Source organism: Carettochelys insculpta, chromosome 8 (genome assembly GCF_033958435.1).
Source record: "Carettochelys insculpta isolate YL-2023 chromosome 8, ASM3395843v1, whole genome shotgun sequence".
Classification (NCBI taxonomy): Eukaryota; Metazoa; Chordata; order Testudines; family Carettochelyidae; genus Carettochelys; species Carettochelys insculpta.
The window spans coordinates 59328571-59345202 of NC_134144.1; the positions used below are offsets into that span (position 1 = coordinate 59328571).

The window sequence follows — 16632 nt, forward strand, 5'->3', positions numbered from 1 at the left end:
CACTGATCATTACCTACAGCCCCCAACTCAAACCAACGCATTTTTAAAGACCTACAGCCTAGCCTTAATCAGGATGCCACACTCCAGAAGGCCCTAGGTGACAGTCCTTTTCTCTCCTACAGACAACCTCCCAACCTTATGAGGATTCTAACCAACAGCCGCAGTGTATACTGCAGGAACACCAGTCCTGGAACTTTTCCTTGCAACAAAGCCCGCTGCTGGCTTCGTCCTCATATCTATGCCGGAGATACATCACTGGACCTAACCAGGTTATTCACAGAATCACAGGCACATTCTCATATTCCTCAACTAACATCATATATGCTATCGTGTGCCAGCAATGCCCAGATGCTTTGTATGTTGGACGGACTTCAAACTCTCTCAGACAAAGAGTTAATGGGCACAGAACGGACATAAAAACACTCCTGATCCACAAACCAGTCAGCCAACATTTTAATGGAGTGGGCCATTCTGTTAATGACTTAAAAGTCTCCATTTTATTGAAGAGGAATTTTCACAACACTCTTGAAGGAGAGGCTGCTGAACTCTCTCTTATATTCAAATTCGACACATTAATATGTGGTTTGAACCGGGATGCGAATTTTCTGGGTCATTATAGGGGCTCTTTTGCATACTTGGCTTCATCTAATTCTTGACACCCCCCCCCCCCAGCCTCTCAACTCTCTGATTTGCTCACCTTGATAATTTTTTTTCTGATTTGTCAACCTTGATTACTATTTTTGGTTCTCCGTGCCTTAAATATTGAGTCTGTTCTGGTATGGCTATGGTATGAAGAAGTGGGTCCGTCCCACAAAGCTCACCTAATAAATTATTTTCTTAGTCTTTAAAGTGCTACTTTATTGCTTTTTTGTTTTGTCCTGTCAATTGCTCAGCTCAATGGAAAGCTTCTGTGCTATGGGAGGAATAGTGACAGAGAGATAGCCAGGTTAGTCTGTATTCTATCCTTTTTGTGGGCCTTCTGGCCCACAAAAGCTCATCACCTAATAAATTATTTTGTTAAAGTGTTACATGACTGCTTTTTTGTTTGGTACTATGGGAGGGTAGTTCATGCTCCGTGTCCCCTTTATTTTTCGGTCTCCTCAGTAACTGTGAAAACATACCGTTTGGTATTCCACTGAATGTTTTACAGGGAAGATTTGATCACATAGTTTCCAAGTCTTGAATTGGGACACAGGCTTCCTGATGTGCCTTGTGGATTGAAATGAACTGTATCCCAATGATGTTCTGATGTTTGAATTGTATACTCCCATATCGCTTGACATGATGCAAAGTACTTTGTAATTCTTCTGAACTCTAATAAAAAGAAAAGTACCAGGTTACGTGGTACCTAAGTCTAATTCCCAGTACCTTACTCAGTTGTAATCTGCCACCACAGTTACTTCCTTCCTCATTCCAAATCATAGTGGCCGTTTCTACACAGGCCACTTCCTTTGGAAGTGGCATGCTAATACAGGGAGCGAAAGATGCTAATGAAGCAGGGATGCAAATTACCCGCACCTCATTAGCATAATGTCATGTGATTTGGAGTCTGGAAGACCGTTCTTCCGGATTCCAAAACGCCGTGTAGAAGCGTGGCCCCGGGGTGGGCTTCTGGAAGGAAGTTCTCCTTCCGGAGGCCCCTTCTTCCCAAAAATTTTCAGGAGGAAGGGGCCTCTGGAAGAAGGCCTTCCTTCCGGAAGCCACCCCAGCGGCCGTGCTTCTACACAGCATTTTGGAGTCCGGAAGAACGGTCTTCTGGACTCCAAATCACTTGACATTATGCTAATAAGACACAGGTAATTTGCATCTCTGCCTCATTAGCATCTTTTGCTCTCTATATTAGCATGCCACTTCCGAAGGAAGCGGCCTGTGTAGAAGTGGCCAGTGACAGTAAAGCTTTCTGTGTACAATATAACCATACATGTCATAACATTGTTAGATATCTACCAAAAATGTTTTGCAAATAGTAGGGTTTTTTGGTATTGTTGTTATCAAAAAGTCACACTGAGTTATATTCTCACAACTCCTTTGTAGTTCAGAATGCTTGGGAACACTACTTGGTCATGCACACATCTTGCATGCTGTCAGGTCAGGTGGGGATGCTGAGCATTTGATGGGGGTTGGGAAGAAAGTTCACAACCTAAGGAGCAAATTCCTCCCTCTCCCTTTTCCCCAGTTTGTAGCTTGTTTGCACTTCATTCTGGAGTTCTGTCTTCAGCTTCCATCTCTGCCACAGATTTCCTGAGGGATCTTGGCAAGTGATTTAATCTTCATGCCTCAGCTCTCCCTCTGTAAGCTGGGGATAACTATACTCCTTTTCTTCCACCATTTGTATGTCTTGTCAGTTTAGATTATAAATTTTCTGGGCAGGGATTGTGTTTTAGTAGGCGTTCATACGATGCCCATAATATCTGATCTTAATCTCATTTGGGGCCAGTAGGTTTTATTGTAATACAGATTATTTTAGCCCAGTTACTAAGGTTAGGCATTGGAGAATGGAGATGACACAATATGCATAGACTTCATTTGAGCAGCTTTTATAATTATGATTTATATTTTGAGTTTGTCAGTTTCATTCTGATATGACCCTACCTGTTTAGAAGCTGTTCTGCAAGGTAGGGGAGAAGTTATCCGCCTTTGAAAGCATTCTTAGTTTTTTACCTACTAACCTCAGCCCTGGAACTTTGATCTTGGCTTTACCATGAGACCAGGACCTGATTCTGTGATTTGTGTCGGGAAATGGGATATTTATATGAGGTTATTTTATACTGTTGATGATAGACCCCCACAATATATATATATCAACTCAAAATATGTATATAATTGCAGTTTGCTGCTAGAGATGTCAATGGGGGGAGGGGAGTGTAAGTCTTAACTCAAAAATTGAAGGATCTCTGATACTAAACCTAGGTCTTGAATCTTGTGTGTATTTTAAATAAATTTCTTTCATGTCCTGCATCTAACATACTAGACTACAAGAAAAATAAGTGTTTGAATTAAGCAGTGCTTTTTGTATGCTGGTACTTGTGCGTACTGAGTACTTGCACCTCAGCAGCCCCAGCTATAAGATTGGCATGACGTGGAGGGTGGGGAGGCTCCCTTTTTTTATTTTATTCCCTTTGCCATAGGACAATTTTTTCGAATATACTGACTAACTTGCTCTTCAGAGGTACAAATAACCCAAAACAAACAAACAAACAAAACATGTTATCCTCCTGAGATGGGGAGGAGAAGCAGTCCAGAGGTAAATGCAGCAAGAAAGCAGAGTTTTCTTAGCTCCAGTGCAGACATTAGAACTCTGGAAATGAGCAAACCTGTTGGTGCTTGATTTTTAAAAGATTGAAATAAATGGCCTACCATGCTTCCTTGTCATATATCTGGTACAGTAGTTCCTTGAATTATGCGAGAGTTGCCTTCTCACACACCCTCATACAAGTCGAATTTGTGTAAATCAGGGGTGACTTTTTTCCCCAGGTGGAACACATGTTCTGCAGCTGGGGAAGCAGCAGGAGCACTTGGGGCTCCTTTTGAAAGGTAAGTCCTGGGGTTGGGGGCAGTTGGGGAGATTTAAATCTGGTGGTGGTTTGGGGCTGTGGGAGGAGGTGGGTGGGATTAAGCCTGGGGTGGGTTAGGACTGTGGGGGTGGGGGGGTGGAGTTGAGCCAGGGCCATGAGGCCATGCAGGGGGGAAGGGTGAGCTGGATCTGTGCATGTGGTGGTGTAGGGGGGTGAGCCAGGCCATGGGGGACTTGAACTGGGGCTGTGCGGGGCTGGGGTCCTTGAGCCAGGGCCGGGAGAAGTGGGATTTTGAGTTGTGCTTAACTCACTTTAATGTGAGTTAAGCACAACCCAATCGTGCATTTTGAACAATTACTGTACTTCCCTGTTGACTTGACTTTGCTAAGATTGATACTGGGAAGAGTTTAACACCATTTCTGATAAGTTATTGTCTTAAGAAAAATCTGTTCAACATTACAGGTTGATAGGATTTGATATCAGATTTAAGATCTGGGTTGACCTAGTAGCACATTTTTGCTATGTATTATAGCAGCTGACTTCAAAGCCCTGCTGTGCTAGACACTGTGCTTAGAGACAAAGTAACAGATATTCTCTGCCCCAAAGAGTTTATAGTCTAAATAAAGGCAGACACAATATGAAATTATTATTATTCTACCCTTTGTTTGTCAGATGGGAGACTGAGGCCTACTAAAGTGACTGTCCAAGGTTACATAGGAAATCTGTGGCAGAGCCTGTAATTGAATCCAGATCTCCTGTGACCTATTCATGTGCTTTAATCACTGGCAATCCGTGCTGAGGATACTACTATGCAAGAATTCTGAGGCTGGTGAAGTTAGTTGGTAACATAATGGTCATCTCATTTCTTTTGCAGCATCTATAATAAATACTACTTTTGCCTAAGCAAGTAGCTATAGTACCTTTCTGAATGATGCTGTAAAACTTGTTACGGGTGTGCAAGACATCATCTTTGAAAAGTGGTGCATGTGGTACATTGTGCAAAGCAAAAGGCTCAGTCAAGTTGACTGTATCTTTTTGTTTGAGTGCTCACTCATGTCCATTCCGTGTTAGAGGTGTGCCTGATGATTGCACTGTCACTGGAGATTTTTTTCCCTCAGTGGTTTCAAATGGGCTGGCTCCAGGACTCAGATGCTGCATGTTTATGTTCTAGCATAAGTGATATTGCTGGCCCTGGACCCTCTCAGCTCTTTCTTACCACCTGTGACAGGTTGTGGAACATCTTCTCTTGCTTCAGCAAGGCATTTTTTGGTGATATGCTATTCATGTTATTAGTTGTAGACAGTAGTGTAAATATTTTAGTGTAGATAGTCCCCCCTCCCTTCACCTCTGGGGATAAATGTGTGCTAATCCCTGGGCTTCAAGGCTTGAGCCTTGTTATCTAGCCTATACCAGTGGATAACCCAGGTGCCAGTTGCCTGAAATGTCTGGGAGGGGCTCATGTGCCACTAGAGAGTGCTAGAGCTGGCCCAATGGATACCATAGAGGGAAAAGTGCCCAGTGATTGTGCATTCGGTACACACACATCTTACGTGGAATGGACATGAGCAGCACATCTCAAAGAACTCTTATGGAAATATTAGTAACTGTTTTACCTTCTTTCTCCCTTCCTCATTCTACTCTTTTCACAAACTATTGCCTTCTTTCTAGTTACCTTTGAGCAGGCGTGATGCATGGTGTGCACAAGGGGTCACACATACCCCCTGCACCCAGGTTCCTTCCCCCCATACTGCACCATGCTGCTTCTGTTGAGTGCAGGGCAGTCCTGCCCCTCCCCCATGGAGCAGGAGTAGATGTGGGGACAGGGGCGGAACAAAAGTGGGGAGGGGAAGGCCTTGAGATAGAGGGGAGGTACAAGGCCGATGCCCCCCATACAGTTTTCTCACCTGTCGTCACTGCCTGTGAGAGCAGGTGCACTGGATATCAATATCTGTCCTAGTGGGGTCTTTGGAAGGTGGCACCATCCCATTGCAGAAATTAGATGAAAGTCCACTTTGCGGTGATAGTCACTGAAGACATCAGAATCAGGCCCCAGATATCTACAAACGAGTGTGTTCTGTTTTTTTCCCCTCCTGCCATCCATGGTTTCAATCCCTCTACATTTGATTCCTATACTGCAAACACAAAGAAATTCAAAAAAAGCAGTCAGGTAGCACTTTAAAGACTAACAAACTTGCTACTTGACTGCTTTTTTGTTTTGATAGTATATAGACTAGCACGGCTCCCTCTCTGTTACCAAGAAATACAGTTTTGCAGTCATGGAGGACACCAGTGCAAAGACAGACTACTTAAAATCTACCTGAATAATTTCCTTCAGAATTGTGCTGCCGTACTAGTGTGCTTATTTTTTGAATGATATGATTCATTGCTAGGAGAATAGCCCTCAGGACAATACAGTGAAGATCTGGAAGCTCTGTGCTTCTATAATTCACATTTGCAAATGTATCTTGCAGGAGGGAAAATACTGGCTTTGATACTGACTTATTGTATGGCAGCTTAAAGAATCTTCCCCCCCCCACCCAACTTTCCTTCTGATAACGTTTTATGCCATATAAGTCTGTCGGAGCTTAGTCTTACAGGTTTAGTTTATCCAAGCAGTATGAATGTAAACAGTATTGGATTTAGCGGTCATAAATTACATTTTAAATGAAGATATTTGTCAGTCAGAGTTTGCCACAGTTTGTGTTCTGAGCTGTGGGCTGAAATACTTATATAGTAAGTTCAAGTCAGAATTGTTCTAGTGAAGACTGCATGTATATGCTGTGTAATTGAGGTGATATAAACAGTTCAGTGAACATGCTGAGTACTGCTTTCCCTTGCCAAGCAAATATCTTGCTATCCTGGAGTAGCAAGGCCTAACACAGTAGAGCCTTAGATTTGGTTAGGATCTTTCGGCTTTACTGTCATGTGAAAACTAAGACCTATTTGTATATAACCTGGAACAGAGGAGAACAAATTATGCAGATTTACATGGGCTTTATACTGCTTTTGGTCCACTGCTTGCAGAAATTCCACTGATATGAGGTGGTCTGTAAAATTTACTGGCAACTGAATATCTAAGAAAAGTAAATACACAGTAAACTTTAACTAAATAAGCATTTTAAAAGTTCTTTTTCTTTTGCTCTCCACTGCAACACTTCTCTGTATCATTCATTTCCTACAGCTTGTATTATGTTGACTAAAGCTCTGTCCCAGGGGTTGGCAACTTGTGGCTCCGGAGCCGTGCAGCTCTTTGAGGAGTCGCTTGTGGCTCCAAGTGCTGATTCGTTGGCAAGGTAAGCATGCCCCCTGTGGGGGCAAGTTCAGGCTGGGAGCACAGCCCAGCAGGCAGAGTGCTTGCAACCCAGCTGTGAATGGAGCCAGCATAAGGTTGGGGAGAAGCAGCTCCCAGGGAGGCTGCATTGCTACAGTTACCACATAGAGCTGCCAGGGCTTCATTGCTGTACAGTTGCTATCAGGGTTTTGGATACTGTGCTCAAGTTAATTAATACTGAGATTTTTCCCAAGCTATGTACTCAAGGGAGCAGGAGGGATGAAAAAAGTGTTCAGCTTGGATGGCAAAAGGGTGCTCACATTCACAGTAGGCTATTGGATTCTCTTCCACCTAATTCCCTAAGTCTGTGATGATCTAAGGCTCAGGGTCTGTCCACCACTGAGGGGCTTTCAGCTTCCCTTCATACTCCGGGCTGTAGGTCCCAGAAACTAGGATGCTTCAAGAGCAAGTTTGCCCTAGGTGCTAATGGGGATCAACCAGATAAGTTTTGATTCATTCTCCCAATATCACTGTGAGACCGGACTTATTATTAAATCTATTTCACAGATGGCACAACTAAGGCTGAGAGTGCCAGGCCTCACAAGCGCTGCCAGTCTGTGTCTGACAAACAGGCCTCGGCTAACTCTATTTGGCTGCCAGTGTGCTTTGAAACCCACTCTCAGTCTTGGTGTGCCATTCATGGACCTCTGCTTAAGTTGAACCAATGAAATACTGGAAAAAGAATTCATCTTCAGATGCCTCAGCTTCTGTTCTAAGCACTGGGCAGGGGTGTTGTATTTCTTTTTGTGACAGGTCCCAGAGGTGCGATACCGCGAAGGATGAAAGACAAAGACAAACATAGACAGCAGGGGACCAACAGTTCTATAGTCTGAAGGCCCTGAGTTTATTATTCTCACAGCTTTTATAACCAAGTGAAAGCACATTATTATGAGAAAAGCAATCAGCTACAATACAACTGGCTCAACACCTCTATCTCTAAAAAAGCCACATCATTCCTCCCAGTCCTTGAACATGAACTCTCGGAAAACACCTAGTTCAAGCAACACAGCTCCTTGTGGCTTGCCTCCAAGAGAGCAGATGTTTCGTTTGCAAAACATGTTATGTTGCTCTAGATGCCAAGAGCCCAGCCGGGCCTGGGAGACATGTAGGAGGGAGAAGGCAAAACTCCTTCACAGGGGGCATGAAATTGCATAATGGGGGCACAGTGCAATTAGCCTCTCCCTGCGTCCTCTGCTGGCTCCCCCCTCACCCCCATCATTGATAATGGAGCATGGCGCATAACTTATGCAAGTCTGACACTCGCTTCTGGGGCACTGGACAAGCTGTGGGGGGGGCTGCTAATTGTTGGGCCCCAGTTTTTGTCCTACATAAGAAAGTTTGTTGGCCCCTGCTATACTGTATGCTCCTAAATTGACACCCTTTGGATCACCAATTAATTTCTGATGGTCATTGCCACTAGATAGGACTGATCTTGGAGAAAAGGGTTAAATATCTAAGTGGATCTTATTACAAATTATTGTGTGTGCAATGCTCTTAAAAAAGGAGTTGCAAAAAGTATGGTTTGTTGTTATTTATTAAGGACACTCTTGTATTCACGTGTATTGCTACTCCTGAAGTATTGATTTTTGCAAACGAATTTGGAAGAAATGGCTCTTCTTGCTATTTTGGTTGCAGATCCCTGCTCTGTGCAGACTTGCAGCAGATACTTATTCTCTTGCTCCTTTAAGGGCTAAATTGTAACTGGATCTCTATGAAGAAGTGAGATATGTGAAATCAATTTGAATCCTTCTGTGCCAAAACATAGATCTCATTGTGAAGATACGCCAGTTAAAGAATTTCTGAACCAATCCTCCTTTCACACTTGTATAGTGTCCAAACAATATCTAGCTCTGTGTTTGGCCTTTGTTGCTGCTTGCAACAAGAGCCCATCTCTCCTGCCCTCCAGCTCATCTTAGGTTCTGGAAAAGGAAACATCGGTCTTGATCCATTTTTCTTTGCTATCAACATTAGCTCGTTTGCCAAATATTGTGTTCTGTTAATGAATGGAAGAGTCCTTTCACTTTTCAATCCTTGTTCATGGTGGATTATTTCATATGTTCCAAAGGGTTCACCTATTTCAAAAAGTCCAGGGATCATCTATGACCAAAAGGTTAGGTTTGGTATGCTTGGGCACTAACTGTGATGTTGAGTGTGACATAAATGCCTGGACTGAGAGGAATATGGCAGATGTTACAGGGTTATGTGAATTATTGAATTGCTGTCAGTGAAAGGAAAAATATGTCTGTCACATTTACTTTTCCTATTGGCATCAGCTTGGTACCAGAGATGTTCCAGCATAAGCTGGAGGGACTCCAAGGAAGGTAGGAGAGGACACTAGGAATATGGAGTCCTTTTGTGTAATTATCAGTGCTCTATTTTGGTCAAACTGTCCCTTTTAGGAAATCTTAACATTTGAGTTGCAGATCTGGTATAAAACACTCTGAGGTGTGGAAGAACTGTATGTATTATCCAATAAAATATTTCAGTCCACCCTTTGGCTCTTAAGGCAGTGATTTATTGAGCTATACAGAGTCAGAGCTGTTGAATAAATACCAGTATGTCACAATCCCTTTGTTCTACTTGTAAATTCTCTAAAATCAGACAAATGGGAAGCAAGTTTTAAAGACTGAAAGGATTTTGGACCTTGAATTCAGAATTCATAAATCTACAATGGAAACAGGTTATGTTAGTTCAATGAAAACTCACTTTTTTAAATTGAAAAAGGGGTAAGTGATTACTTTTCAGGAATTGTTGTGCTTACAAAGCTATCTTAATGTGAAATGAGTCACCTAACCATCACACTGTGTGGTGAAGCAATTACAGTAATCATCAGCAAATAAAACCTAACCTGATGTAGGAAAAAGGGTTTATGCATTACTTATTACGGTTACTTAGTTTGCTGTTGATTTAAGCTTAATCTGAGTAATTTTTGAATACTAGATTTTCATGCAAATTTTTTCCGCCCTAATATTTCTAAGTTGTTATTTGATCTTGAAAAACATTTCATTATGTTTAATTTGAGGAAATGAGACTTCTTTAATTACTGTCTGTCGAAGCTATTAGAAGCTCAATTACATTTGCAAATTTGTTTTTTAAAAGCTTTATGATTTTTAAGATAAAAATCCCAGCGTCTGACTATATGGGACTTTCTTGTTCATTAAGCAGTCCTTCCTTCTCCCCTGCCACTTACCTCCACAAATGGTGTTCACATATCAAGGAAAGTATATCCAGCTCAAAATGCAAAATTAATTATGCTAGAAACTGAAGACCAGCAATTAAAATTAGGCTCTGAGCTACACTGAATAATAAATATTTACAGAAAGGAGAAAAGCTGACACACATGTTTGTTTCCCTTCATGCAGTGTTGAAAATACTGAACTTTTCAAAGCTTGTCTAAATATTGTAAGTGAAAATGAGAGGATGGCTACCCCAGGATTTAGACATTTTATATGCATATTGCGTATCTGAAAGTGGTTTGTATTTCTGTAGTGGGTTATGTATTACCACTGTTATGTCTAGGGCAGAGTCTCCAAGAAAGATTGTAAAAGAAGTCTGAATAGAAACATCTAGTTTATTAGGTGTTTTTTTAAGACTGAGTCATTTCAGTGTTTCAGTGGTGAGTCCAATTTTATGTGACTTGGGTTGCCTGTTTCACACAATTAAATGGACACTTGGCAGTAAGAACTAAACCTTCCCACCAGCCGCCAACCTGAGTGTTGGCTGTATACCACAGCTCTAGAGAGAGACAAGATAACAGTAATATTAACCACCTAGCTATTTCCTGAAAGTTTGCTCTTATTTATTTATTTAAAATATTTTTCACTTCTAAAGCAAATGCCTCCTGAGCCCCAGCTGTATGTACAGAACTGCATATGTAACAGCCTTCTAAATGTGTAAATGCAGATTAATTGTACAATTATAATGAAAAAGGAGCTTCAGAACAGTGGTTATTTTGTTGCACAGATACAATTAAAATTTTTCCAGTGGTTTATAAATACAGCTAAATGAAATCACTGTCCTGCCACTTGGTGGCAATTTTGAGCTACTGCCTTGTGAGAACTAGTATGCTATTTTTATAGAGAAGAAAACCTTTTAAATTTACTTGAATTGTGTTTGAAATAATTCCATATTCTAAGAATATAAACTATGTAATCTACAGTTTATTGTCACTAAAATATTAAAGTTCTACATTTCTCTTACTGTTCATCATAGATGCAAGCAAAACTTAGAATTTGTAACTGCTGATCGTTGAAAGAATGTATTTGGTAACAGAGAGGAAGCCGTGCTAGTCTCTACGCTATCAAAACAAAAAGCAGTCAAGTAGCACTTTAAAGACTAGCAAAATAGTTTATTAGGTGAGCTTTCTTTGGACAGACCCACTTCTTCAGACCATATTAAGTCTGTTCTGGTCTGGCTATGGTCTGAAGAAGGGGGTCTGTCCCCCGAAAGCTCACCTAATAAACTATTTTGCTAGTCTTTAAAGTGCTACTTGACTGCTTTTTGTTTTGATAATGTATTTGGTGTTTACTAATAAATAGAAGATTGGGGTTTGTTTTAGCTTATGCAAATTTAAAACAAAAAATTGAAACAATGTATTCTGACTTATTAAGTGTTTGTTTGTAGGTGTGTGTTAGCCGGTGGCCGGGTAATAGATGGTGAGGCATTCCCCTGGGTCCTAAACAACCCAGTTTTTTACTGTTAGAGCAGGGAGCTCCTAGCACTCTCACGTATGGCCAAGCTGTGGTAACCAAATGGTTACAGTTCTTTTTTATTGTGCCGGCTGTGTTGCAGTGACAAAGAGCAGCAGCAGTCAGGCTTAGATCTTAACTAGTTACAAGTTTATTAACCTACAGTTATAAGTGTGCGGTTACAAAAGGCTATTGTCTACTTCTTATATGCTAGCAAAGTACAGGTGTTAACAGGTTACGTTACAATCCGATACAAAGATATCTGTTACCATCTAACACAATGATATCTTGATACAATGACATCTAGTTACAGAGCTCTAATTCTTTAACTGCGAGCACCAAAAAGGAGACCTTGCATGGGTATATCTTACCCCCCTTGCATCTCTCGATACCAGTGTAGCCAAGCTGGATCGGTCACTCAATTCCGCGGAAAGACAAATACGAGGTTGGGCGTCCCCAGTTGCGGACCTCGGGAGGCAATCACCTGACCCTACCAGCAGGGGCGTGCAGCGAGCAAGCTGGCTTGTAAGGGGGAGACTTTTGTCTGGCTACAGTGTGGTACTCCTTGGGGACACCAGCATTGTGAAGCAACTTGCTACTACTTGCTCGTAGGATGAAAGACCTTATCTGTGCCTGCTGGGGAATCAACTCCCTGATTTTTTCCAGCCACAGGCAATGCAAATATTCTTTTCTTAGCCCTCTGCAGGATTCTCTGTCTGTCGTGCAAGTTAGCAATAGGCACACTCCACCTCCAAATGCTCTAAGCATCTGTCTGTGGAGTCCAGCCCTGTATCTATTGGACCCTCACAGAATTACTAGGTCCTCTGTTCCTAAAGAAACACTGCAGCTCAACAGAAATACCTCAGAATACAGTTCAGGTCAACATCCAGCACTTAGATTGGTTTATAGAGAATGCAAGTGTATGTTTATTTAACAAAGAGCAGAGATTCAAATTATAGCAAAGGGTCCTATTGGAAATAAAGGCTGAAAATTCAGTAAAATCATAACATGCATTCTGGAGTTTAAATGTAATTCACAGTATTCCCTCTTGGCTAATAAAGGAGTTGCGTACATCAAAGTCCTTCTCACAGGTTGTTTACCTAAGACTGTAGAGACCCTCCTTTCATGAGATCAAGGCTGCTGGCAGTTTGTCTTCCCTGCTGAAGAAAAGCTGGTGTCTTTCTTCACGAACAATTGCACTAAACCAGTCATTTGTTCTTCATCTCTTAAAAAAAAAAGTCCTCTTCCCACCTCCACCTGTTTGTTTACCTCTTTCTGTTAATTTTCCTTCTGATGTTCCTGCACTGTCTTCATTAGTGTGTAACTCAGTGTGCAAATAGATTACCATTATAAGACACACAGTATTCAGTGCGCAGCAAGGGGGAAGAAATGTTTCCCATATTCTCTCTGGTAGAACCTGACGTAAGACACGCTGTGTCTGGGTGACCTGCCTTTAATATAAGCAGGGAAATGGTTCCACTCTTGTGGGACATTTTCCTGGCTTCCATACTTCCTCCCTGGAATATGATAGTGAAAGGGTCAAAGTCCCTACCCCAGCTCTCTTTATCGTGATGCCTTTCTGACCTCAGGAATGCTTCTTTCTCTCTTCCATTTAGCAGAGTCCTCTTAACCCTGATAAGGCTGGTCCCAGGCACAGGAGTTCAGCCCCCAATCTCATTTTGAGCCACTCAGTGTGGGGACTAGGGTGTCCCCACTTCATGGTACTCCATCCTGTTGCTGGTCACTTCCCTGACCCAGTAATCATGGCCTTGCTTAACTGGGATACTATTTATTAAACAGCGACTGTAAACAGATAAGGGAATGACTGAAATGTTTGAAAGATCATGAAACACTGCAACAGGAGATCATATGGTCAGAGCCCATAAACAGAGGTCTCTGGAATTCAAGACAATTTTCAAGCTATTCCTCACACATCGCAGGCCTCTTCCCAGGACCTGACTATGCACTGAGGATACTGTGCGTAAGATACCGGTTCTGGTGTTGGCTACACACCTTCAGACTCAGCACAGAGGGTCTCTCTCCCCCATTTTCCTCCCTCTTTTGGAGGTTTCCCCTTATCTGGTGATGTCTCCCTTTGTGGGTCCCCTTTGCCCTGGATTCCCACCTTGTTCTCTCTAGCCACTTACAACTCTCAGCTCCAGTTTACTGGAAGCATGGTAGACCTTCTACTATCTTGGCTCTGGATCTGTGGTTCTCTGTTGAAGCTCGTCCCTGGCTTCCCATCAGCATGGTTGCTCTTCACTGCTCTGATTGCTGGCTCTGGGCTGCTGCACTCTCTCTGGCTCAGCCATGGGGTCCTGTCAGTCTCAGGATCCTGGCTCCTTCTAAATCTTTCTCCTTTTTCCTGGAATTGGGAGCAGATTAACGAAAAGGTCCAGTGTGTTTTGGTAAAGGACCTAGACCCCCTTTAGGAACATAATGTCCAATAAGTATCTTCACATACCTCCTGACATATTATCTGCACATACTTTTTGCAAAGATTGTGATGATCAGTGTGTCACAGGATTTCAGCAGAAAAGGTACAGGATGCCAAGATGCCTTTTTTTTTCAAGCTAGAATATAAATACCAGACATAGGGGGTCCCTGTGCTCTCTGCCAGTTAACATCAAAAAGTCCTCAGGTTATAAAGTGGCAGTACTGGAAAATATTTTTAATCATTCAAATGCATTAAGACGCTCTAAATGTTCCTGGTATATATTGAGGAACCAGGAAATTGTACTTTGGAACTTTTTGCCTTTTTAAAATAAAGGTTAGGATCAGGTAGAAGTCATCAGTGACTGGTAATCTGGTTTATATTCTTGTGCTCTGCTGTGTATGTTGTAATTGTAGATCATGCGGGTCTGGAGCTTTAAAGGGAATGGATTTGGGAGAGATTATGACATTAAGGAAATAATTGGAAAAAAGTTAGGAAAAAAGAACTAGAGGGAATTAGGAAACATATTCCTGGTACTTCAGTAGCATGGATTTACAGAATGAAGGAACCTCGAGAGGTCACCACCCTGCACTCATGGCAGGACCAGGCAACATATAGCATGGTAGCCTACATCTGTGTCAGATACAGGCTATTTAATTTGACTGCAAAGCAAGCACACAAAATTAAAGTCTGATGTTTAGATAGCACTATATAATGTTATCCCCTGATTTCCAAGAATAAACTCCTGAAGGACTTTTGTTTGTATTCTGTCTAGCCTACAGCTTCACATTGACATAAATAAATCTATAACTTCATAACTAGAAAAGCTTAAAAAACTACTAACATTAGCAATACAGTTTAAAAGAGTAATAAAGAGCAAAGGCTATTAATCACTATTGTCAGTAAGTTCAAGATACAACCATTGCGTAATTTAATAGTCGTGTTACTGGAAGATTACTCAGATATAAGCAGCTTGTAAAAATTATAGTAAGTACAAAACCCAATGAACATCTTTTTTCATTCATTGGGCTAGTAGTTTTTTATGCTGTCAAAGTCCCCTACCAGGAATGCTGCAATATGCTGCATAGTTGTTTGTCAGTGCCTGGGTTTATTTTCGTAAAGACGTATTGATTACAGCAGGAGAAACATTTAGTTTAACAGCAATCAATGAGGAACAGACAAAGGGCATTTTGAAGTCTAAGGCATTTTAAATTTCAACTAAAATACACAATCCAGGGTAATTTATGATTAAATAAAAATAATACATACTTTTGTAAGGTCCCAATGTTTTTCCTGATTATTTATGATACACAAACACTTAGCAGTATGCTTAATGCAGAGAGAATATGTAACATTACTACTGTTATTCAAGCTCTGTGAATAATAGATTTTTTTTTTGTTTTTTTAGCTGAAACTAATGAACCCAAAATATTTTTGTTGTCTTGGCCAAAAAACAAACAAAAAGAAACCAAACACGAAAAAAACCCAAATCTCTCCCCCTGTCCACTAAAACGAAGATTGTGGCCATACAAAATGTTTCATTCAACTTGAAAATAAATGTTTCATTTTTGATTTTTATTATTACAAACAAAGACATTTTGTAATGCTGATGGTAGTGGTAGAAGTAGTTGCCGCAGCTTCCTTATACTCTATAGCTGTATTATCAAAGCACTCAACTGGAATATGGAAAACCCATCTTGAAGTTCTTACTGTGCTGGATTTGTAACTATCACATTGTGGTTGAGTACTCTCGCCACTATTCTGGGGTAAATCTCTCTGTCTTTCCAATTTGTGTAAAGGACAGGATGTCCGATTCACCTAGGTGAATCCCGTAACCATTATCCTATAGAGAGTGTCAGACACATACAGGAAAAGTTATGCTGTTTAATCATTGCTGGCTGCCTTCATAATTTATGTCTGCCTCTAATCTAATTTTTAATGTAGCTCTTGCATTTTCTTCAGTATAAACAAACCAGTTTACAGTCCCCTTTCCTCCATACATTCTATGGTCTAAATTGTCCAAACAAGAGCGACATTTGCACGTACACAAATTTGTTTGCAATCTCCTTGCAAAGTATTTGTGTAACTCAACCACTTTTGCATATACACAATAGAATTTATAAAAGCATAAGTTTCCCATCCATATCTAGCACAATTGACTGCAGACTGGTTTTGTGCCTGCACAGATTGTCAGTTTCATGTACAAGTGGTATTGCACAAACAAATACGTCCAGTGATTTGAATGTGGATTCTTGTGCATACTTTTTAAAAATTTGACCCAGCACATTAAAAAAGTGCTCCTACACATTACTACAAGCAAGAATCTAGCATTCACTCTTCAGTTTGAATCTTCTGGTTGGTAGGCTTTTACGTTCCTAAACACTACATCAAGCAATTTTTTTATTATGGCATGGCTATTATGGAGAATTGTTAAGTGCGTAACTGCAGGATTTCTCTAACATGTACACCCTGAATATACACTGCTATAAACAGCTCAATTTAAAATAGCAACAATTAAATAAAACTTTTTATATAGAGACAATTTGTTTTGAGAGAGAATTATCTTCCTGCCTTGGTTTAAAATCATTAGAAAAGCATTTGCTAGAAATCAGTATTAATTATAAAAAGATTGTATGCTTGTTTTCAAAATGCTGAAAAATGTGT

The 16632-nt window shown here is 41.0% G+C and overlaps 1 protein-coding gene across 2 annotated transcripts in view; it reads left to right on the top strand.

Moving 5' to 3' along the window:
• Positions 1 to 16632, top strand: part of NCKAP5 (NCK associated protein 5) — a 408546-nt gene that overhangs the window by 57308 nt on the left and 334606 nt on the right. The window contains exon 3 of one of the 2 annotated variants that reach the window (XM_075001775.1): positions 123 to 269. The exons of the other annotated variant lie outside the window; for it this stretch is intronic. Within the exon in view, the coding sequence (XP_074857876.1) occupies positions 123 to 269 (147 nt within the window). The remainder of the gene's footprint in view (positions 1 to 122; positions 270 to 16632) is intronic. 2 annotated transcript variants of the gene reach the window in all.